General features: G+C 50.3%; 1 protein-coding gene and 1 long non-coding RNA gene across 12 annotated transcripts in view; one reads left to right on the plus strand and one right to left on the minus strand.

Annotated features, from left to right (window-relative positions):
- Positions 1–363: 363 nt before the first annotated feature.
- SHANK1 (SH3 and multiple ankyrin repeat domains 1) overlaps positions 364–24,897 on the minus strand; it is a 111,095-nt gene continuing 86,561 nt past the window's right edge. For 5 of the 8 annotated variants that reach the window (XM_081883758.1, XM_081883760.1, XM_081883756.1 and 2 more), the window contains 7 exons: positions 23,701–23,784; positions 20,952–20,975; positions 20,654–20,710; positions 18,584–18,708; positions 17,789–17,891; positions 14,500–16,945; positions 364–8,794 (listed from right to left, as the gene is read on the minus strand). In XM_081883758.1, the coding sequence (XP_081739884.1) occupies positions 8,227–8,794; positions 14,500–16,945; positions 17,789–17,891; positions 18,584–18,708; positions 20,654–20,710; positions 20,952–20,975; positions 23,701–23,784 (3,407 nt within the window). In that variant the 3' untranslated portion in view covers positions 364–8,226. Of the gene's footprint in view, positions 8,795–14,416; positions 16,946–17,788; positions 17,892–18,583; positions 18,709–20,653; positions 20,711–20,951; positions 20,976–23,700; positions 23,785–24,897 lie in introns of all 8 variants that reach the window. The other 3 variants (XR_014162163.1, XR_014162164.1, XM_081883757.1) reach the window with 3 other exon arrangements.
- LOC309354377 lies at positions 7,907–24,865 on the plus strand. 4 transcript variants are annotated; one of them, XR_014162219.1, is made up of 3 exons: positions 7,907–8,037; positions 23,951–24,126; positions 24,836–24,865. It is a non-coding gene; the product is annotated as an uncharacterized lncRNA (long non-coding RNA). The 4 variants fall into 4 exon arrangements; XR_014162221.1 differs by lacking the exon at positions 24,836–24,865 and adding an exon at positions 24,259–24,406; XR_014162222.1 differs by lacking the exon at positions 24,836–24,865 and adding an exon at positions 13,950–14,040 and having other exon boundaries at positions 7,909–8,037; positions 23,951–24,406.

Below are 24,897 nucleotides of genomic sequence, written 5' to 3' on the forward strand. Positions count from 1 at the left end.
ACCATTGAAATCAATGAGCATGATCTCAGTGGGTCTACTCTTGAAGTGTCACTTACTTGGATAGAGCCCAGTGTCTTTGGTTTCCTTTGCTACTCCCATACATGGATCTACTTCACTCTTGCCTCTGTTCTCTTGCCTCCTGGCTCCTCTTCTTATAAAGGAAGTTTTGCTGTATGGATAGTTGCTAGGTAGTCTATAGCTGCACAGCAGGACCTGGAACTGCTATCCTGTTTATCTTCTTTTGCCTGCATCCACTCCAGATATGTAGTGTTATGTCAGGATGATTATAAGAGGGAGCTGAGGGGCATAGCACTAGTTGCCTGCCTGCTTCTACCTTCCTGAGTCCCCAAATTTCATTTCCCCCCCAAAAAGAACGTTTTCAGAATTGTTATTATTCCTGCATACTCACACAATACTATTCTAGAACAGAATGGTGTAAGGTCAGGCAGCGACTCAAATGTCTGTTGAGCGATACAGACATTTCTTGCATGCCACTGTTGGAAATCACAGGCTAATCAAGATGGGCTATTGGTCTTACCAGCAAGGGAAATCTTTTGTTCTGTTCGTTTCCCTCATTTACATGCTTCAACAGCCCAACTCCCAGGAGGTGCTGTCTGGATAGATATGTTCATGGGATCAGGTATGAGTACTGGATCTGCGGCAACAGAGCTGATGGAGTTTGTCCCCTGCTCCTGATTTACCTCTTGCGGCCATTTGCACATCATTGGTTATTCATTAGTTCATTATCTGCCTACCCCCATAATTCTTCCTCATTGGTGTTTAAGGCAATATATTCCCTGATAATCTTCCATCCAAGAACTGACAAAGCCCAGGCCAGCTTGGCTTCAGCATGTCTGCTTCATTTTGTGCCATTAAACCATGCCCCTGGACATGATTGAAGGGGCTGGCAATGGACTACATAACTGGACTACAGCAGGAATGAGCAACCTGATGGCCTTGAGGTGCTGTTGGACTACAGCTCGCATCATCTATGACCATTGGCCATGCTAGTTGAAGCTCATGGGAGTCCAATTACATCTAAAAGGCCACCGGTTTCCCACCCATGCTCTAACATTTTCAGTATCGGACCCACGTATTCCTTTTTTTTAAAAACGTTTGACTTCCTAGTGCAAGAGATTTTTTTAAAAAAATAAAGTGAGGTGAAACCAGCCTAGTGTGGAGATGCATCGCAGGAAATTACTTGTGTTGTGAAAAGGCCTCAGATACATCTGAGCTCAGTTAGTGCTTGATTGGCTGGACTTTTGCAAAAATAGCCCTGCGATGATCGAGAATGGTAGGCATAGGGCTGTATCTGTGACTTTGCAAGGAATAAACACTAGCTCGACACCTTTTCATCAGTATGATTTCCTAGGATGTTGGTGTCTTTCACCCACCCACCCCAGATAATCAGCTTGGAAAACTAAAGCAGATCCTTACTGTCAGTTTTGCCTGGTAAAACTCCACCAGGTTTAGCAGTAACTTGGCAAGCAGTATACCTTTTGTTTATCGGAAAACACTGCATATGGCTAAGTTATAGCCTTGCTTCTTCCTCTTTCTCTCACATAAACGGATGCAAAAACACCTGGGGGCCCCCTCTGTATCCCATAGAGTTTATATTTGCAAATAAAATCAGTAAATTACATTAGTTGCTCTGCACAGGCATTGGAGGCAGAGACAGGGCCTCTGGCCCAGGACAAGAGGTTTGGTAGAGGAAGGTAAAAAGGGAGTGTGAGAGAGAGAGCGTGAGTGATTTAGTCTGTCCTGCCTAAATGCCATAGGATGGGCTTAGTCAGCACAGGATCAATTACATTCATCTTGGAGATTCTGCTCTCAGGGTGAGGTTTCCTAGAGGTACAGTTTCTTCGCGGGGTGAAAGGAGGGCTGAGAATCCTGGGTTGAGGAACCGCTCTAGGGGTGGGAGTGCAGATGGTGCAAAGAGCCATTTTCTCTAGCAAAGGGCAAAAATAAATAAATAAAGTGGCTGGGTTCTAGAGCAGAGACCTAGAACCCTGGCACTCTAGAGCATGTAGCCAAGAGAAGGTTCTAGAATGGCAGGAGCCAATTCTCCCAGCACAAGAACCAGATTAGACCCTCAAGTGAATAATTCAGTTGGGCTTTGTGGGATGAGGTGGGAAGTGAAGACCTTTTGGGACCAAGGTGGGCCCTTAGAGCAGAAACTCTATGCCAGGCTTGAGGATGAGATGACAAGTCAGGAACTGGGTAGGAATCTTGAGAGATGGAGAAACCACACCTCTTGGGTCATTGCAAAGGTGCAGTTGTTAACAACTGGGATTTCTGGGCTCTCTCCAAGAAAAATGTGGGTGGAGGGGGGTGAGATGAAAGAGGGGGGAAGTCTATTATACATCACACCTGGGTGCTACAAGGCCAGGTGTGGAGGGCAATTATAAACTTGGTGACTCACACCAGAGGAGAGGATTAAATGGGGTGGAGGGGAGTGTACCAACCTCCTTCCCTGTAGCCCCTGTCCCCCACCCAGCAACCACAAAAATCAAAACACAACCCAGTGTCAAATGCAGGCATTACCACCCCTTTCCCCCTCCCCTCCCCCTCCCCAATAATCATTCCCAGGGAACAGATCCCTGAATCACAAAGTCAACATTACATATTTCATTTCAGTACATTAAGGCAAGAGGATTCAATGCTGCGGTTCTCAACCCTTCTAGGACCAGTACACCCTCAGACAACCCAGTTTAATGCTGGGAAATTTATAATCCCTTCTTGGAGAACCCAGGAGTCCTGCCTCTGCCTCAACCCATTCAGCCCAAGTGTCTTTTTAAAGAACTCAGGATTCCCTGGGTGACTTCTAAATCCCCTTTCACCCCATATGCATTAGATCCCACTTTCTGCCCAAATATGAGGACTAGATCTTTAGCTAAAAGCAATATCTTATCCAAATTTTGACTAAGTAGATGCTCACTCTTTCTAGAAAGCTGAGGAATCCTGCCTTCTGGAGTTTCTGTCCTGCTTGCTTCATTCCTCTTAAATCATATACTTCTCCCCAAGTTTGGGATCTTTTCCCTTCCCTTGCAGTGATATGGAAACAGCAGTAGTGTAAGTGGAGGAAGGAGTACAGAGCATAATGCGCTCTTGCCAAAGGCTCCACTATGGAGAAGGCCCAGAGGGAAGACGGGCACTTCCTTGGGCACTGCCTGCCCTTTCCTTTCCACAATCCAACAGAGAATTTCTTGGGGATCAAAGTTGGGGTCTCCTGTGCACAAGAACTGCTAGTTAATGGCTCTAAGAAATAGGACCCTCCAATTAATTACTCTCCCAAAGTAGGCCATATACCTCCAATCATACAATCTATAACTGTTACCTTTCCAAGCCCCCCTTCCCAAAATTACATATGTAGCATTGACTGTTCCTCCTGTTCCATCTCCTAGGCATCATTTCCCTATGAGGTCACCCATGCCTCTTTTAAAGAACCAAGGAGAACTGGTCCAGTTCCCCTACCATGATCAATCCTTGAAGGCCCCATTTCTCCCTCCTAGAGCACCCAAGAGTCCTGGCTCCAGATCCTTCTCCCCATAACTGTTCTCTTTCTCCCTACCCACCCCCTTAATCAAGTAGCTTTAGTTCCCCCACTTACCCAGAGCTGGGACATGAATCTATGAGGGCCGCCCACATGAGGAGCTGAGAACGGCAGCACAGATACCCCCCTCCCACCCATAATTGGAGAGGAGACCGTGTTTCCTGCCTCCCCGCAACATCATCATTATGGAAGACATTCTAAAGTTTTGTTTCGTTTCGCTCCCTTGTTGGGGTCTGTGGACAGGAGGTGCCAAGTGCGGCCAGTCCGACGAGACGAGACAAGAGCCCTTTTTTAAAAGAAAAGAAAAGATGGCCGCTCGACCAGCAGCACTCCGGTGCAGCGTCGGCGGCAGGTGTCAATTATCCACACAGTGAGGGGGAGGGCATTTCGCCACGTGGCACTACAGTGTGGCCTCGGCGACTCTTGGGGCGCAGCGGGGCAAACGACAGCCACGATTCTGGAGCTGGGGTGGGGCCAGGGCGAGGCCACGTGGTATGGAGTTGTGGCTTTGCAGGCACAGTGGGAATCACCGCATGGCATCGCGTTGGGACGTGGCAGCGACAGAAAGGGACACCACGAGGCGGCTGGGCAGGAGTGATGTGGCGAGAGGCACCCTGAGAGGGAGGCACACACAAAGCCACGTGGCACAGAGCCATGGCACCGGGTTAACCCAGCTATGCAAATGGGGCGAAGGTGTGCGACTCCGCTCAAAACATCCAGTGGCCCGCTTGCCCAACATCAGCTGGCAAAAGTGCTGCCCAAGCACAAAAACCCCTCACGCCTATTTAAGTCCTTAATTCTTCCACCCTAGTGGCCAGCCTCTTGTATCCAAATGGCTGCCGGTACCCTTCTCTCGTCCCTCTGTGGCCTAGTTGTTCTTACTTGACTGCCTCTGCCTGTTCCTTCCAGCAATTTCGGCTGCCTCCCTAGACCTCTTGAGGTTCTGCACCTGCCTCTTCCTTAGGCTGCAGGCAGCCACCTTGAAAACCCTGCCTGTGTGGACCTCCTAAATCCCCTTCACATGCTAGACTGGGGGCATTAGAGCACTCACCGAGAACACAGCTTCTGCAACAGGAGCTCCTTCTTAGAGGCTATGACCACTGGCAGTCTCGGCTGAGTCTTTTGAGAAACGGCACTTTGCCCGCCCTACTTTTCTCCCAACCATGAGGGCTAGAAATCCACCTTATTTTCATAAAAGCAAAAGCTGAAACTTCTTAAGGTTCTGTGAATATCCTGGCTGCCCACGTAAACGTTTATTTGCCTGGGGCCTACCACCAGTTGGGTTTTTCTTTTTTTGCATGCCTGGGTTAATCTTGTGGTCATGAAGGGAAAAGGGTACATTGCTGGCCTTGATGGGATGTCGGATGCACAAGGTTTACCCTACGTCATGGAGTTATGGGCACATGTGTGATGGGAGCCACGTAGTACAGAAACGTGGCGTGGCTCAGACAAGCAGCGTGCTACGCCACATGGTTAACGGTTGTGGGAAGGACTTAGCTGTATGGCACAGAACTACGGTTTCAGAGGAGCAGGAGTGGGGCGGTCAGCTGCATGGCACAGTTGTGGCGGGGGTGTCGGTGGCCAGCTGTCGATTTTAAGAGTCACAGCACAGGTGAAGTGGTAAAATGGGGCCAGCCACAAGGCCTACAGTCATCGTACAAATTCCCCCGCACACTTTTCCCCACAGCTCGTAATCCCTGACGTGGAGATTGAGAGGGGAGGAGTCAAGGAGTCGTCCCCCGCCCCCCGCTCTTGGACGGAGCATCACTCTGAGGATCCCAGCAATGAGCAGCAGCAAGAGCCACCCCTCCCTGGCCTGTGTCTTGGGGGGGGGGGGAAGCAGTCCGTGCACTGGGTCCCGGTGTCCAAATGGCTGCAATGGGGAGAGCAAATTATGGAGCACCCCCTTGTAACGCTGGGCTCTTGTTTCTTTGGCAGCTGAGCATTGGGGGAGGGGAAGGGGGATGCTCCATCCACAGCACAGATATGGTCAGTATCCAAGACCTCTCGCCCCTTGGAATCGGTGCAGGAGCACATGGCGCCGAAGGAGAGAGCACAAGAGACCCAGAGTGGGAGCACCTACCCACACCCTACTTTTATGTCGCTCTGTCTTCCCAGTTCCAGCCCCTCAATCTTGGCTACCCATCTGGAGCTGGAATTTCTGGTTGCCACAGATACCCCTCTGGCAGAAGAACGTTAAGAGAGACTCCCAACTTCTATGGGAAATTGTCTTGTTATCTTCCCCGTTCTGGAAGTGCAGAAATACGCAATACATTTCTAAATGGAGGCGGTGTGGAAATAGCGTTTGAAATGAGGACAAAATGAAGCTTGTTGTTGAATATGCAAGGTGTGAGCTGGAGCACAACAGCACGCATGTATATGGGGACCACACTACAACTTGCGAAGAAGCTGTTTTGCAGACTATTAAAGCCAGGGTTGTGTGTACTCTGTGGTATAAATGGAGTGAGACTTGTTTGCTTTTGCATCACCAGTGTGAATTCAGGGTGTGATATGAATTCACTCATCTGGTATGACCAATGAGATGCAGCTCTACATCAGCTGTCTCATAAGAGAGTGCATAAAGCAGTCTTGGAATTAGCAACTTGTCTGATCACTGATGGGGGACTATTCACTGCTTCCAGGCGATTTACCACAAAGCTTTTGTAAACAGGAACAGATCTGGGTTCTTCTGAAAAGGTTGTTGATGCACCATGGATGATTAAAAATAAGGATGGATGAGCTAATTCTTGCCCTGGAAGACTACACAGAAGTGAACCAACACCACACATCAAAGTGCACTTAGTTTCAGAGGATGGTTTTACAAATACAGCATATACTGTCTTATCTTTGCAGCGAAGAGATCACACCTAGGTTTAAACTTATGGGAATGGGGCTGAACCCTACATACAGCATCTTGTGTCTGGCCATGTGGCACATACTCTTCCACTCAAATGCAGGCTCAAGCCACTCATCAGTTCTAGATCATACAAGCCTGAAAACAATGGCCTGTGACTAGAGAGCAGGTTCCTCCATAGAATGGGGTCTGCAGAATAAATGGACCCAATGTTGGTTTTCTGATAGGATTACTGAAACTCAGCCAAATAAGGGACTATAAGGTCAAAATTATTTTTGACTATGTTTGCATAAAGGCACACACCTTTATGCAGCTGTTCTGCCATTCAGTTGCACCTCACCTGGTTCTCTTTGTGATAAGCCCTGTGGGTGCTATAATGCTGAATTTATGACAAAAGGGCGGAAAGAGCCACAGGCAATCTCAGATCACAAACCACACCAAGACTCACAAAATGATCCCTGTTCATACTGGAATGACTGATGTTTCCTCATGGCTGGTCCCACGCTGCTGGAATTACATGGGACAGGCAGTTGATACTTCCCTGTGCCAGCTATTTCTCCTTCACTCCCAATCCAAGTTGCCAATACTGTTGTGTAATAACCCTGTAACACTACTGGCTCCAGCTACTTTTGGCTTTTGAACACTAGAAGCCCGATGTGGGATCCAGCCACCGGAAAGAGGCAGTACCACACACAGTTCTAACGGTAGGCTTGATTTGTTGAGCAGCGTGTGCCTGGCAAGTCACCCACACCACAGCTTTGCCACTGAGCCACAGCTCAGCAGCAGCAGAACAGACCTCTTGCCTTACTAAAAGGGCCACGAAGCTCACCCACAGCTGGCAGTAGTGCAGGGCAGCTGCATGCTCAGGTTGAGAGTCTGGGATGGGTCTGTATGCTTTGCTCAAGCATGTTGTTCAGTAATGGGTGCAAAATTGCCTGCATGCTGAGAACTCAGCTTCCACTTCAAAAAGAGACAGCAAGTTTCTAGTTTTATGACTGGAAAGACGACTAAATGGGCAATGTTTAACAAACGCCCCAAAGATGGGGTCTGGGGAGGAAGAAAGTGGCTCAGGGAGATTCCTAATGAGTTTGTGGGATCTGGACCCTCCTCTTCAATAGCCAGCACATAATTAATTTTGCAAAGTAAGCATATATGCAAATTTTCTTTTCTCAGAGGTTCTTTTTTATATAAAAGGCAGAGTACATAACAACCCTGGTACTGTGAAGATGCACAGGGCAAGCTGTTACATGGTTAGATGAACTGATGTGCAAACAGCTGCAAAGTAAGAACAATCAGCAGCATGGAGGATGAAATATAGATATCTATCTTCTCTTATCTATATATACATGCAGGCATGAGCTGCTGGACAGCTTACGCCATCCATTCGAGGCAGCGAAGGTGATGAAGCAAGCTGCAATGCCGATGGAGCCCTGAAGGGCGAGTGCATGTAAGCAGATTTGCACACTCGGAACGCGCACACTTATATATAGCTTGGAAAGCGATGCTCTGCAAGTGAAGTGTCCGTATGCTGGGTCGGCGGCAGCGGTTGGATGAGTGAAATGGGCAAACTGCTACATGGCATCGCAGAGGAGGAAAGTGCACACCCCTGAGGGTGCCCAGGCAAGCTTTGGTGAGCTTCTCCAAGTATCTCTCTGCCAGGGGGAGATCCCCACCCTCACCCACAGGGTCTCATCTCGCAGCTTCCCCTGTGCCTAGCCCCACAGCTGCAACCCCTCCACCCCCCCACTTCTCCCCACTGGTGGAGGTCCATTGTACATTCAGGCGAAAGGCTCCCCAGGGCAGGGCGGTTTTCCCCCCATCACCTCTCCAGAAAAAACTTGAGGGCACGGGCAATGTTCATGCGGTGCCCGACTCGCGTCACGCCCAGGTCAATGAAATCTTCCTTGGTGAGGGACGGCAGGTGAGAGCCGTCGATTTCGTTGTCCAGGAACCGATCGCGGTGCTCGCCCAGCTTCAGGTACTCCAGCCAGTCGGCCACGTCGTACTTGGTCCAGAAAGGCAGTGGCTTGGAGCCGAACGGCTTGTCCGTGGCCGGCGGCAGGAAGTGGGTGGGAGACAAAGAGCGGCTGCCCGAGGGGAAGCCGGGGAAAGGGTGCTCGCCCCCGGAAGTGGGTGAGCCGCGGAGATCGAAGACGCCGGTGTATATGGGCACAGAAGGCAGGATAGGGAGGGAGGACGGCCTGGGGGCAGGGCTAATCTTGTGCTCACTGGGCAGGGCAGCTGGACTCGGGGCGCGCCGCAGGGCCGGGCGGATGTCAAACTCCACGCTTTTGGGGTGCTTGCCCTGGGGGGACTTAGGCCAGTTATGGAAAAGGCTGCTTACGGGCTTGGAGGAAATCAGTGATGGGGACGTCTCATCTGGGAGCCTGCAGGGAAGGAGACAAGGAACAAGAGACAGTTAGCCAGAAGAAAACATGAACTGGAGTAGAAGACTGGCTTCCCTGCAGCCCTGGACCGCTGCCTATGATAGAGATGTGGAACCTGTGACCCTGTTGGGGCTCCCAACTCCCATCATTCCCGGCCCGCATGGTCAACAGTCAAGGATGATGGGACCCAACCAGTGCTGTAGATTCAACTCATTGCAAAGGTCCACTTTCCCTACCCTTGGTGTATGAAATCAATTGCTAAAATACATCTCAGTACCTGGACTTGGGCAGAAAACTGTGTACACTTCCAGTCGCACACATGCAATGATCAGGCACAAGAATCCTTTTTTGGAAATCCAACAAACCCAAAGCAGATGTGGGATGCTGCAATCTGGAATGAAAGTTGGGGGGGGAGGGAATGCTCCTCTCTTGCCCTGAGGGTCATTTTTCTTATAGAAATCACTGCCTCCACACAGCTTGTTGTCCCCATGGGTAAAAAGTTCAGTGAGGCAGAAGGTTATAAGAAAACCAGCCTGAGGGGAAAATAAGCTTCAAAACACTCTCTCTCTCTCTTCTACTGCTGTTTTAGATATATATATATTTAAAAACTTACAAATATCTGGAGAAAGATATTAAAGTGACTTGAGTACTGATTTCAGGAGCGCTGCCAATGAAGGACAAAACCACATGAGATAGCAAACTCATATAAATGAAGCTATGCTGGTCTTTCTCAAGTTACCTTTGAAGATGGAGAACCAGAAGGTTGCAGTAAGGAGAATCCACATTACCATATCCAGGACGGAGACCATTTCCATGTGGCAGCTCTCTCCACCCCTAGATGGCTTCCACACCTGGATCCTCTTGCCAGTATAAAGAGGTTGCTGGCAGTAGGTGTAGAGAAGGGAGGATCCATGGTGCAAGCTGTGCTAGATATGGAGCACTGCTCCAAAGAAAATGCAGCTACACAATCACTGTAACGTCTGCTTGGTGATCCTTCATGAAGCTGGTAGAAGTTCCTCAACAGTGGAACAGGAATGGTCTGACATAAGGCACATTTCCATCCCTAACCATGACACATTCATTCAAAAGGAGAAGCTCGCTTGCACTGTCTGCTGCCATTTCCATCCTCCCCACATTTGTTTGGTTGGCATAACAGTGGCATAGGGAAATTCCCACAACCAAACAGGAACACACGGTGAAAAAACAAAATTTAGACTTCAGCAAGCGTAAAAATAGGCCTGGTGGTTGGGAGTTTTTAAAAAACAAAACTTCTGCCAGGGTTGCCTTGACAATCGGAGAGGTATCTCCATGAAGCCTAAAAGTATCTACTAAAACTCCATTCTGAAAGTCAGGAGGCTTGGCCTCCTCCAAGTGTAGGTTACTTGTGGTCTTCTAGGGACTCCAACTCCCATCAGCCCTTGCCAGCATTGTTCTGATCTATTGCTAAAAAGTGGGTTTTCCCTTGGAAAGGAGCAAGGCAAGGGGAAACTGCTCAGACCCTTGCCTCGAAAATGAGGGTCAAGAGAAAACCACTCCAACCCATGCTTTCTAGACACAGCACAAGTGGAAACGTGGACAAGCCCTGAGTCTTCATCAAAAATTGGCCTTGACTGAACTGACTCTCATGGAGCAACTTGGGCTTCAGATTTTTCTTTTGGGAAGAAAAAAATCAGAATAGCACCGCCCTGAATGTATTCATTGCCATTTTAAAAAAGCACACACAATGGGATTTTTGGAATGAATGAAAATCCTTCCAAGTTCAGTCATCCCCCTATGATATTCACAAAGCGACAAAGAGGCCTTTTCCTGTGTGCAATCAGAAAGGCATTGCAACTTGAGCACTCAAGTTAACTTGGGTCACACAGGGCTTGAGGCCCTGCTTCATAATGACCAAGAAAAGGAAAGCAACTTGATAAGGAAAACAGGCTCCTTTGCTGAGATGTGCACCATCAATGGAACTCAATAGGGGGAGCCCTATGGAACTTTTCCCAGTCTATCTTCCCTACTGGGAGAATAAAGTGCACTCAGCTGGCAATTGAGGGAGCCACAGCAAGCTTGCCTCACATTAGGAAAGTGGATGGATCAAGCAGGACGGAACTGCCTTGTGGGAAGGAGATATGCTTACTAGAGTAGCCTCTGGAGGAAGAATTCATTCCACTCCAATGAATTCAGGAATGGTTCTCTTCTCCCAGAAGCCATCTGTTTCCCTACCTCCATTCCAGAGCATTTTGTACCACACCATACCCCTCACTCCACCTTCCCATAGTGCTCAGAAGTTATGGCTCTTCTTATATAACCCATTACAGCATCTAATGTTTTGGACCACAGTGTCTATCATCCTGGCTGAGCCTGATAGGAGTTGTAGTTCAAAAGCTCTGGAGGACACCAGGTCAAGAATGGCTGCATTAGACTATGCATCCCACTGCTTCTTCTTCCCACCACCCCATTTAAAATACCCAGGACCCCTCCCATGAAATAAGGACTCCCAAGCCATCCCACAAAAGACACAGGAGTCCTAACTGTCAGCCGATCTTTCCTACCCATTCAAAGACAAGCAGCTTTGATTATGTGTGTTGGGCGTAAGATCCCAACTTTTCTCTTTCCCAACTCCACGGCATCGGAGGAACGGCAAGTGAATTCTCCCAGCGCAGATGTGTGACCGCAGATGAATGACAGAATGGAGCAAATAAAACTCAGCAATGCGACTGCGTTGGATGGAGAGTGCTGTGGACCCACAATGCCTATGCCTCTCCGCAAGTGTGTGCATATGGAGGCACAAGTGCTTGTGCAAGTGCCAGCAGCCCAAGGGTGGACCCAGTCCACTTTGGAGGTGCAAAGAGGGGAGCAGGTGGCTACAGGAACACAACCTCAGATAGGAAGGAGAAGACCCTGGCATGGAAGATTCTGTGGCACAGAAGCTGAGCAAGGATGTGTGTACGGAGTCCGCGGATGTGGAACCAGAAGCCTTGCAGATGTTGTTGCACTCCAGCTCCCACCAGCCCCAGCCAAGCAGAGTGAATAATCAGGGATGATGTGAGTGCCACAGTTGAGTGGCAAGTTGAGTGCCACAGGTTCCTTGCCCCTGGTGTAGGGCCAACAAACAACTTGGGACTGGGGTGTTGTAAGGGACAGCTTTGTCCCATATGTCCCTGCCTGGCAACTGTGGTTCGCAGATGAGGCAGTGCTGAGAGCACCATTTGCCCCAGAGGTGTGCTCAGCTTGTATGAGAAACTGGGCTTTTAGCACTGCAGCTCTCTGGAATTGACTTCCAGCCAAAATTAGGTGCCCAGTGACACAATGAGTAGGTGCCTACTTTCCCTGAGTACTGACCTAGTCACGGAACAACTGTACATCTGAAGAAATTATTTTATTGCTTTTTTAATGAATTTGCAATGTTTCTGCTTTTAAGCCTGCTGCAATGATTTCATTGTTTTTGTGTTTGCAGTGTTTTATTCTGTTGTTATCTTGTACACTGCTTCAATGGCTTTATGTTATAAAGCAGTCTATAGGTTTGTTAATAATATTAATATGATAATAATAATAATAATAATGTAGCAGAAGAGGAGACAACTAAACCACAGATTTTCTGGGTCTAAAGGTAAAATGCCCCCTTTCCTCCATCCAGAAAGCTCTTTCAGATGTAACCTGCTAGCGTCAGTGGTCTTCAGACTGTGTTCCAGGGAATCTGTGTTCCAAGGTTTTCTCAATGGAAATGCCAATCATGGTGGACAAGCTTCTCTTAGGGCTGATCCAGACTCTATTTTGTGCCATTTCTTCCAGGCACAAGGTCACACTTTAAAGCTTCATGTCTGGGTGGTGGTGTTTTCATCACAGCACCTTTCCTGGGAAAACCCATGTTCTCCCACTGAGTTGGAGCAAACATCAACCCACAGAAAACCCAATGGCCGTTTGCTCTGATTCAGCAGTAAAAGATGGGTTTTCCCAGGAAAAATCGCCAGGACAAAACAAAACCCCAACAATGCTCAGACACAGAGCTTTAAATCCTGGACCTGTGCCTAGGAATGCGGCACTAAAGGCAGTCTAGATTAGCCCTTAGTGACAGCTTGTCCCTCATTACCAATCTTTCCCTGCAACACAAAACTGTAGCAAAGTCCTGGTTGCAATTTCGAGCATATTCTTAAGTCATCAGACGTTGTTTTTTTTAAAAAAGAAAAGCCTAAAAGCAGAGGTGTGTGTCTGGAATTTGACTGGGAGAGGAGTGCTGGGGGAGTTTCCTCTCACGCCATTTCCCCCATCCAAATCCTTTCCTGCCTTCGGCTATTAGCCTTGCTTGGAGAGAGGGGTGCAGAAGGAAAACGGCATGTTCAACAGAGACACCTGTCTTCCTGCCTCCAGTAGGGCTAATCGCAACTTTGGGGGAAGAAAGGAATTTTGCAGTGGAAAACAGCATGGGGAGAATTTCACCTGCCCCAGTGCTGTTGCAACAAGTTGGAAAGCCATTCCCAGACCTGCCGGGTCACAGGGAGTTTGTCTCTTGTTTAGTGGGGAGCAGGGACCAGCATCCTCCCCAGAGTGTAAACTCAGTGCACACTAGGATGCAAGGCTCTGCAAGGCAAGTGCTGCACAGCAAACACAAAGGGGATCTTCAGCAGAAAGGATCCCCCCACAAAACGAAATGTGAAAGCTGCCCAAAGAACACAGGAACACAGAATGCTGCCTTATACCAGGTCAGATCACTGGGTCCATACAGTCTACACTGACTGGGAGAGGTTCTTTGGGGTTTCAAAAAGAAAGCCTGGAGAGGTTGGGGATTGGACACGGGGTCTTTGCATGAAAAAGAGATGGTCTACCACTGAACTACAGGCCTCCACCCCCAAATGGGAAATCTTACTCCTCTATGCATTTACACACACCATTGGGGTCTCCAGTGCAGGCCCACAAGGCAAACGCAGCCTACCACTCATGCGTGGTGGCCTATCCAGACCAAGATTGCCAATTTTTGCTGCCCGTCTGCAGTGTAATATAATCAAGGGGTTGTCACCAAGAAAGCCAAAATGATGAGCTCCATTCAGCAGGATGGGTCAGCATGTGGGCTAATCAAAAAGGGCTGTTTCTTGATCCCTGCCACAATGTGCTGTGAAACCCAATGGCTTGGTGACTTTCAAAATACTTGCGTCTGTTTCTGATCCTTTAGGAGCAAACATTGGACATTAGAGGAAGAGTCTTGCCCATTATTGGCTTGAAGAGACCTTTGCCCGAACATATGAGTACAGTACAAGACAAAGGTATATACTTTGTGCAAGATGCACATACATGCCAACAGACCCTAAATATGTGTGTATGCTTCTATAGTCATGCTGCTGGTATGAATGGTCTCCTTGGATGCCTAAGGAGGAGCTGGGCCTGTGTTCTGAGTGCACGCAAAAAGCAGCTGGGATGGTCTGTGCGCACACACACATACAACTGCAAGCCAGTGGTACAGTAAATATATGCACCATGCATACCCGCTGAACAAGACGGGCAAAGTGCTCCATAGAAGAGCACATACCCTTGCCCTGTGCCTGCCAGCACACCAAACGATGTAATGGTGGTAGAAAAAAGGAAAAAATAAAAATCATAAAAAAGCAAGCATTGACGGGAGAATGAGAAAAGGAGACAAACCCAACTGAAACACGAGATGCGGCATGCACGGGGCTGGCTTCCTGCTTCCTGTTCCTCCTCCTCCTGCTCCAGTCGCCTAGTACCTTTGCCTCTGCAAGGAGCTGGGCCTCTCTGAACCGAAAGAAGCCACCGAGTCGGGCGGGCGGGACCACGACACCCCGCCCATTTGCTGCAGCTTGGTGCTCAGCTCGCTGATGATGCTGGCCTTCATGGTGGACATGGGGGAGGCCTTGGGTTCCTCCCACGGCAGCGTCGGGGATTTCCGCTGCAGCTCCTTGCCCGGCTCGGCAGCGGCCGGCTGCTGGTGGTAGGGCGGAGCGGGCGTGAGGGCAAACATGTTCTCAGTACATGCAGAAACCGAGATGGTGGAGCTGGTAGGGGTTGCCACCGGCAAGCGACCAGGGAATGGCCGCGAACGTAGCTTGGTCTGCAGGGGGCTCTTCTCTGTGCTGCCTCCGCCACCACCGCTGCTGCTGCTGCCTCCTCCGCTGCCGCTGCCTCCCCCAAAAGCCTGCCCGTCCAAATAGGTGATGTAGGTGTCCAAGAGTTCGGTGCCTTCCCCAGACATGCTGGACAGAGTCGAAACGCTGCTGATGGTCTCCAGGTGGTGGTCGCTGCTGCTGCGGCTGTCCACCTCCTCGATCCCCGAGTCCGTCACGGCTTCGGGGGCCTCGGCAGGAGGGATGGCGATGGAGGACACGACGGAAGAGAAGTTGACGTGAGGGGCTTCCTTGGTTTCTGCTGTGCCGGCTTGAGTCAGGGTGGCCACCTCGCTGTCGTAGGACGTCAAGCTGGATGCCGTGGAGTCCAAGGCGGCTGGAGCAGGGGGCGCGGCTGGAGGGGTCATTGCAGCAGGGACTTCATTGGCGGCTTTGGGGGGCGACTCGGGCTTGTCAAAGCTGTTGGAGAACTCGAGGGGCGGCGGGAGCGGCTCGGTGAACACAAATTCATCATCCACATCGATGGATGGGGCGGGAGGGGGCAGCACCAGCAACGGGAGCCCGTTTTCCTCGGCCACGCGTTCCGCGGGGGCAGTGGTCACCTCAGCTTTCCCACTCTCCTGGCCCCCTTCCTCCTCCTCTGTTGGGCGGCAGTTCTCCATGAAACGCACGTGCAGCTCCAGCTTCTCCCCTTCCTCGGGCCGCTTCTCCCACGGCGCGCCTTTGGCCGAGGACGGAGGATGCTGCTGCTGCTGCTCGGGAGAGGGGTGCCGGGGGCTCTCGGGCTCTTTCCGTGGTGATGCCGGGCGCTGGTGGTGGTGGTGGTGATGGTGCTGCTGCTGCTCTGGCGTCCCCCAGAGCCGCAGGATGGAGCTTCCGGGAGACTCTGGTGTTTTGGGAGCCTCTCCGAACCGGGGCGAGGACGGGCGCGAATGCCTGTCATCTCGGCTCTCTTGCTGGGACTGGGACTCCTTCAAGGCCCGCTCACGGGCCACCAGGGCCAGTCCCAAGGGGGATCCAGGGTCTAAAATCTTGCCCGTCAGCGGGTGAATGAGCGGCGTCGAGTGGGCCTGTAACTGCGGCAGGAAACTGGAGCACACGGAAGTGAAGGCGCTGGTGGTGCTGGCTCCGTACGTTTTTGCGGCTCGAGGCGGGAGGTAACCGGAGCTGCTTCCGCTGCCGGCGCCGCTGCCAAAACAGGGAGCCATGTTGAGCTGGATGTACGGCTCGCTGGAGAACATGCCTTCGTCGATGGATTTGGAGTGGCGGAGACGGGGCATGGGCGTCTGTTGAGAGTCGTCGTCCGGCTGCTCGGTGGAGAGGAAGAGGGCAGACTTGCGGCGAGCCTCGCTGTACCACTCGCGGTCCCGCCGGGCAGCCCCGACCAGGGCCGCCCCAAACTGACTGGTGAAATCCATGCTGTTGTGGAGCTGGAGCGAGGGCACAGGCACCGCCGTCTCCGGCTGGCTCTCGGCCTCCATGCTGCTCCCCTGGCTGCTGCGCCCGCTGCTGCTGGTCGAGGGAGCTTTGATGATGATGGTAGGGATGGGGATGGAGCTCTTTTCCGGCGGGGCGGGCATCTGGGGCTGCAGAGGCAACGGCTGCGCCTGGGAAGCAGAGGCTCCCTGCTGCTGGCGCTGCTCGTCTTCCACTTTGGTCTGCTTGACAAGCGGCCCCTTCCGCCGCATGGGCTTGGTGGGGACATACATGGCGGTGTTGGTGGCCCGCGGCGGCAGGTTGTAGTAGCGCAGGTCTGGGGTGTGGCCCCGCCAGCCGCGGGCAGTCGACCCCTCGGCCCCCGCCTCAGACTCCTGGCGGTAGAGGGACATCTTGTCGCGGGAGCGCGGTTCGTAAGACGGTTCCTGGTGCAGGGAAGCTGAGTAGAGCTTGGCCTCGCTGCTGGGGTTGAAGGTGGAACGGGCCAAGGGTGTGGCACGCCCGGAGGCCGAGGGCGTGGTGCTGCTGTAGGGGGGGTCTGGAGGGGAGGTGGTTGGAGGCGGGGGGATGTCGTCAGAACCGGGGACTGAAAGGCTGCGGCTGAACTTCATGGCAGGGGGAGTGAGGTAGGGCTTGTCGTCCTCGGCGGCACCTGGGGAGAGAAGGAATGCTATCATCACCAAACCGTTCTCCCATATTTCCACTGTCTAACCTGCGGCCCTCCAGCCGGACTACAGCTCCCACCATCCTTGAATCATTAGTCCTGTCTGTTGGGGCTGATGGGAGTTGGGAGTTGGGCAACACCACGTAGAGCTGCAGGCTTCCCCGCCCTGCTCTAAGCAAAGAGAACTCCCTCTTCCCTCCCGGCCCTTCTCATTCATATCTGCTGTCATGGACTGGTTGGACCATGAATGGTGGGAGGCAATTTTGGGGAACCCTCAAGGGAAAAAAGCTCAGAGTACGAGGTGTGGTGGTGGTGGTGGTGAGATATTGGAAGCTGAAGGAGTAACAGGGTTCAGTGAGCTTGGAGAGTCTGTGGCAGAGAGAAGTCCAGAGTCGGAGGCAGAAGCTGAAGCAGGTGAGTAAGAGGAGGGAAGAGATGAGTCAGGTTGATGAAGAGTCACAGGTGTCTCCTCCTGCTGTGACAAGCTCCCCCCCCCCCCAACTCCTAGAACCAGGAGAGGTATGAAATGGGAGGAGCAAAGACAGGCTGCATGCAGGAACAGTCTTCAATTGCTTGCAAGAAACCCTGGAGAGGCAGAAAAATAGATGGCAGTGGGAAGGCGGGGACTTTTAGTTTTGACAACTGCTGGAGCCGTGACCTTTACTCGATCTCCAGACCAGGACCTGGCTGCAGCTGTACAAGTATCCAGAATGTGGCAGCTAGACTGGTGACTGGGAGTGGCCACCAAGACCATATAACACCGGTCCTGAAAGACCTACATTGGCTCCCAGACACCTGGACTACTGCACACCCTCCCAACCCCTGTCTCACCAATAGACTTCTGGCGGAGCATCATGCCTGGGGGGTGACTGGCTGGCAGGTAGGATGGGCGCTCATAACTGGCCTGACTCAGGCGGTGCTGTTCAAAACTGGGCTGAAAAAAGAAAGAAAAAGATGAAGCCAGAGAACTGGTAAGAGCAGATGAAAGGACTCAGAGAGGCTGGGTGGCAGGGGTGTAGTCAGGATTTATTGGGGGGGCAGGCTTTATGTTGGGGGGGGGGCAGAACTGAGTTAAGTATTTTTGTTTACTTACTTGATGGGGGGGGGGACTGCCCCCTGCCTACGCCCAAGGTGGGTGGATGTAGCAGCAATAATGAACTCTCACTCTATTTATATTTTATTTTAAAAAAACAACTAATGTATTTTATTAATTTTCAAGAGAAAGAATATAGGTACGAACAGAAACATTACCAGCATTATCAAAACTATTGGTTTCCCCTCTCCCAGAGGAGAGAAGATAAACTATCACTCTAATCGTGAACTCAGGTACTTAGTACCAGGATACTAAGGTTTGAAGCAAAACAAAACACACACCCCAAACTTAGATGGGGCAAAAATGATCCCCCAAAACAGCTTAGTAGCTACAGAATATTAGAGTATCAAGTGGATAGCATTCAACAACCGAGGATTTGAAGAGGAAAACTCACGAGGGAACATACTGGCAATTGCATTTAAAAGAATACTTTTTTAGCCAGCGTTTCACTCTCTGCATAGGGAAACTTTGATCAAGACAACAACAGATCTTGCTAGATGTCTGCTCCACTGGTGAGCTGTGCTCCATCCTACCTCAGCAGAGAAATAGTTCTTGGCAGTGCCCCGAGATTTCCCCAAGGACGGAAGCCCTCCGCTGCCACATCCATCCCCCACGTTGATTGTCTGTTGAGCTGCTGCCAGGATCTCGTCCAATTTGTCTGAAATGAGGCAGAATCGCAGAAAGAGGCAAGATTACAACCATCCCCAAGCAGAGCACGCCTATGTCCCTTTGCCCATCAGGCTAAGGGTGACCTGATTTCAGTCTCATGTAGTCTCTTATTTTTAAAATTATGATCCCTACGGTCCACCAATGTGCTTAAAATGTACAGGGGCAAATTGCATCTTCGGATCCAGGATGCCAAATCTACACTGAGCTATCCTAATCTGCATTCTTGCCTAAGAAAGTGCATTGCAGGACCAGGCCAAGGTCAGACGAACTTTGGAGAACGCCTTATGCAGAGATGTTTCCGCTTTAGACTACAGCTCTCATAATTCCTGACCACTGGCCTTCTTGGCTGCAGATGATGGCTGTGGGGATTGAGCCTTGGGGGTCCAATGTCATCTGAAGGGCATCAAGGTTAGGGGAGACTCTCCTAGCCCCAATGTCTCCCCGACTGGCGCCAGCTTTCCCAGGTCTCTCACACCTAGAGAAATCTTGCCTGGCCAGTCCTGCTGCCTGAGTTAATCTTCTAACTAGAGGGGCTGGGATTTTTCTAACTGGAACCTTGTGCATGCAAGCTCCACCTGACTTCTTTGCATTTCCCACTGTCCCACCTTCTGCCCATGCCCACACAAGACTACACTTCCTCACCACCAGCCAGGAACTTTTATGCTTGGGAGTCAGTACCCTTGGCTCAAGCCCCGAGCCTTAAGGATGACACTGTCAGTACTGCTGCAAGCCCACCCTGCTACCAGACACTGCCCTCTCCTTCAACAAGTAAAACCACATCAAACAACCGGATTGGTATTTGGGGTTTTGTGTGTGTACCTCCCAGCCAATTGGCAAAGAAGGCAAGACTGGTGCTCCTCACAGCCCATTCATTGTGAGCTGTACACCAGCTTCCATCAGCTAGACTGGTGACTGGGAGTGGCCGCTGAGACCAGATAACACCGGTCCTGAAAGACCTACATTGGCTCCCAGTACGTTTCTGAGCACAATTCAAAGTGTTGGTGCTGACCTTTCAAGCTCTAAATGGCCTTGGCCCAGTATACCTGAAGGAGCGTCTCCACCCCCATTGTTCAGCCCGGACACTGAGGTCCAGCTCCGAGGGCCTTCTGGCGGTTCCCTCCCTGCGAGAAGTGAGGTTACAGGGAACAAGGCAGAGGACCTTCTCGGTGGTGGTGCATGACCTGTAGGAACGCCCTCCCATCAGATGTCAAGGAAATAAGCAACTATCTGATTTTTAGAAGACATCTGAAGGCAGCCCTGTTTAGGGTAGTTTTTAATGTTTGATGTTTTATTGTGTTGTTAATATTCTGTTGGGAGCCGGCGAGAGTGGCTGGGGAGACCCAGCCAGATGGGTGGGGTGGGTATGTATGTATGTATGTATGTATGTATGTATAAATAAATAAATAAATAAATAGCCCCAACAGCCAGCATGGATGATGGGTGTTATAGTGCAGAAGCAACATCTGGAAGGGCGAAAGTTCTGCATCTCTGCTGTTATGGGATAGGAAAACCTGAAATTCTCTTTTTTTCTGTTGGCTTCTGCCCTGAATCTAGCCCCAACAGCAAGGGAGCTGCTACCCAAACACCAGGATGTTGGATTTCAAGAACTGGCAAGAGCTTGTTTTGCAGGCTGACACCTATTCCATAAACCCTAGCCGTGGCTATGCTCCCTAGTCCTCAAACATTGTTCTGCACATGTACGCCAGAGTAAAAAACTGAAGGTTTCACACCGCGGTGCTGCAAAACTCCGCGGCGTGAAAAGCCAAATTCTGTTACCTGCTAACACGAATGCAGGAAATAACTGGCACCCCCTCTTGCAAGGAACGCTCCCAGAGGGCACCCAGGAGGAGTGCTGCTTCGCAGGTACCCAGCCTTTGCCCCGAGATTCCCTCCCGCAGACTGTTGGCGGTCGCCAGGGCCTGCTTGGTACTCACTCAGAGCCATCTGATAGACAGTCCGCTTCTTATCAGTGCCCATCGCCGGCTCATAATCTGCAGAGACGACAGGAGGGGAGGATAACGGGGGTGGGAGGTGCAGGGGGTGGGGGTGGACTGGGGACGGCATGTCTAGGAAGGCCGGTTCGTGGAGCTGTGTGGACGGAGGGGGGGCGGCAGCGGCAACCGATGGGAGCGTCGGTGGGAGAGTGCAGGGCGGTGCTGGGTGGGAGGCAATGAGAGATAAGCGAGGCGGCTCGGTGCGTGCGTGGCGGGGTGAGGGATGCGTGACACTCACCTGTTTTCTTCTTCCAGGGGGAGACTGGATGGTGGGAGGGAGATAGCAAGAGGGGAAGAAATTAGCACCTCCACTTTTGGGGGAGGAGTAAGGTATAGCTGGGGGGGGGGAAGGCCTGGAAACCCCCTGTAACAAGCAGGATGTGGGAGAGAAGATACTGGGCATTAAGGCATCTCACGGGCATTGAGGCATCTGTCACTGTCCACAACAGCTCAGTTGGTAGAGTAGGAGACTCTTAACATCTCAGGGTTGTGGGTCTGAGCCCCACGTTGGGCGAATATTTTATGCATTGTTGGGCTAGATGACCCTCACGGTCCCTTCCAACTCTACAGTTCAAGGAGTCTATGAATTGAGGATGGGTGTGGGCGAGGCAGAGAATCCTCCCAGTTCAAGAGAGCATGGGCCGGCCTGTGAGGGCCTAGCTTCTACCGAAGCATCTCAGGCTATGATTACAACGTAAAAGACACAGACACCCTCATCTCTAACCCTGTTATGAGTGGAGATATAAGGTCAAGCCTGCAAGCAGTATTCTGTTTAATCGTTCTCTAAAAAAATAATAAATAACTTGAAGTGCATTAGGCTACTTGTATCTACGTTCTGGCAATGCTGCCATGATTCCTATAAGCCTTTAGGACTCCTCACCCCAAACACCTAGCCCTGCTCCCCACGAGCCTCCACCCCTGTTGGCCGTTTCTTTCCTGCAAAGTGGGTGGATGGGGAGAATTCGGTGACACCCGTTGCGGGTGGGGAGGGGAGAAATTAGTGTATCGAGTGGGTAGGTAGGGTGCACGTAGTATTTGCAGTTACAAAGTTGTCCAAGGGGTTTTGAAATCTCATTTCCCCCTATTTTGAAAACACGCTTTAAAAACGTGCGAACTTCTCCCAAGCTGCTGTGGTGTAATTTAAAAACGTCCTTGGAAAGGACACGACGTTCATCTGTCATGGATGCTTTAGCTGAGATTCCTGCATTGCAGGGGGTTGGACTAGATGACCCTTGGGGTCCCTTCCAACTCTAAGATTCTACAATGACTTAGTGCCGTTTCCAGGGATGTGCCACTTCGATAGTGTGTCAGCAGTGGGGCTTTTTAGTCCCTTGCAGCAGCTCCCCTTCAGGTTTTCAAAAATAGGGGGACTGATGAAAAGCCTTCAAGCCACCTTGTATTACTGAGCGCTTCCTAAAATATCCCCCTGCCTAAAAATATGCTTCCCTTCATCTAATCACCGCTGCTTTCCACACCTGAAATTATATGAATGTTTGGCTGGGTTAGATGTTTACATCAGCCCTGCTACTTCACTCTTTGACACAGGAAGATCACTGATATCAGGTCACAGATCGGGGTGGGGGGAGACCTTCCTTAAGCAGCAACATTACTCAAAACAGTGCGAAGAAGGGGAGAGCCCTCATCCTCCGAGTCTCCGGTTCTGAGCAAAAGGGAAGTGTGTGTGTTTCTGTAATCCAGCCCATTTTCTGGCCATTATTGGAGCAATTTGGGGTGGGGACAGGAACTCACCTTTCTCAACTATGATGGGTTTTGAGAGTCCGGGGCAGCAGTGGGTGGACAAAAAGAAAGAAGATGGAGACAGAGGAGAACCAATGACACCCCACCCCTTCCATAATGATGCATAAAACTGGGAAACCCTCATTTATCCACCAAAATCATTATATACACCAGATTTTGCAACCCATCTAACCTTCCCCCAAAGCCTGCAGTCAGTAAAAAAAATGATGATTTGGGATGAGCAGCTAAAATACGTTTTGTTTTTTTAAAATTTATTCCGGTTGTAAAATCAGGCTCAGCGCTTGCCCCACAGTATGCCCCAGCTAGGAGAATGAAACTGGGACTTAAAAGAAAAACCTATTCCAGGTTCTGTGTTGCGGCATTTTCCATGTGCGATTCCAGTGGCTGAGGCCAAGTGCAGACATTGGAAACCCTCTCCAAGGACACATTCACATGGGGACGGTAATGCGTAACTTGAAACGCAGATGGCGACAACTTCCTGTCACAGTGAGGATTGCCCTTTATCCATCTGGCATAACTGCTTCCATGCAAGTCTCCTGCCGAATTCTGCTTTGAGCAGAATTTGAAGGATTTGGACAAACCGGGGTGAGACGTCAAGAGGAAGCCTTCAAAAGTCCATGCCTGGGTCTTGCCTAGGAGGAACCCTCAAATCAACAATCATACTGTGGGCAACAGTACCACTTCGGAGGCACCTAAGACCTCTTGCCTAAGGGCCCCTCAAATCTGGGCGGGTGACAATGAATTCTTCAGCTAGAAAAAAACAAGTTCTACCATAGTAACAAATTATGCATGAATGGGTTCATTTGGGATAATCAAGGTGCACTGCATGGAGAAGATTCTGAATATCTGACTCAGCCTAGTTCATCATTTGCAGGTCTTCTGCTCTATGGCAAAGGAGAACACACATCAGAAGCACCTCAGGGCAGAACTACAACTATTACGGGGTGACCCAAACAATATTTTTAGCAAATAAATTAAGTGCAAGAAGAAGTAGTTGCCCAAACCAAACAGGCCACAAGATGACACATGTATCAGCTGCACAGTCGCTGTACATGCATCCATCTAAATGCCAGGTCACTGGCATGTCTGTTGGTCACACTGTGCTTCTAGTGCAGTGTTCCCTCCCTCCAGTAGAGGGCATGTATGTATGTTCACCATGAAACGGATCGGGGATGGCAGTTCCCCGCATACTCTTGAGACAGGAAATGATAACCCGTGAGCATCCTTACCCATTTCTTCCAACTCAGATGTCATGGATTTGGAGCGCAAGGAGATGGCTGGAGGTGGCAGTCGTCTTGTCTGCTGTGGCGCAGCTACAGTTAAAAACAAGAAGCAGCTCTGAGATCTTGTTTGTGAACCAGACTCGTGTCATCCAATTCCCATCACCAGTCTTTCCCCGAAGCCGCTGGACCGCCCTCTCATCCAAAGTAAGTTTTGTATCTTGCCACCTTAACCACTTTTCCTTTTGCTCGAATGCAGGAGAACCCATTCGTCAGCTCCCGAGAGAACCCAGAACACACCATGGCAAAGAAAGGAAGAGGGGAAGGCACTGGTACAAAAACAATAGGAGAATCCACAGAGTGACTCAACATACAAGAATGTTCTAGCTATCCCTTGAAGAGATTGATGGTATTTCTGTAACAGTGCCCACGTGGGTAAGTTTAATGTGAGATTGACGCTCCTTACACATGCAAGTTTTTTGCATTGCCCACATAATGTTTTGGCATCAATACTCCAGTCTGTATCCCCCTTCCCGCTGCCCACTTAATCCAGATTTATCCTTTCAGGGAAGCATCCTAAATCAGCTGTCCCTGAAGGAGAGTCATATGACCTGTAACACGAAGAGCCACATATATTTTTCAGAGTGTAGCGCTGAGATTGCGTCTTCCTTTGATTCTAGACATGCATACAACATAAAAACAAGATTCCAAAGAATCTCCTGGACTTTTCCCCTTTGTGGGTCATATTGTTAGTCATTTCTTCCTGCATCTTTTATGATAATCCAAATCTTCTACCTCTCCATTATATCCAAAACTCACCATTAAACTACAAGTGTTATTCCCATCCTACTAACGCTTTTTGCTGTTTTCAAGGGTTTTTAAGATAAATTATAAATTTCCCCCATTCCTTATTAAAATTTTGGTCTTCCTGATTTCTGATTCTTCCGGTCACTTTAGCAATTTCGGCATAATCCATCATCTTAATCTGCCATTCTTCTTCTTTCCATCTCTGGAACTTCTGTTCCTGCTTCTAAGCCCCAGTAGGTCCCATTCTCCAACTCAGAGAAGATTTCAAGAGTAGAGCCTTCCCATCTTTAACTTCTGAACAACATATTCCCCCCCACTTCTTTTCTTTTTAAAAAAGAACCCAAAGCACCATCCCAGAATGCACTGCGGGAACCCAAAGCACCATCCCAGAATGCACTG

This window comes from Podarcis melisellensis (assembly GCF_964234715.1).
Source record: "Podarcis melisellensis genome assembly, chromosome: 13".
Classification (NCBI taxonomy): Eukaryota; Metazoa; Chordata; class Lepidosauria; order Squamata; family Lacertidae; genus Podarcis; species Podarcis melisellensis.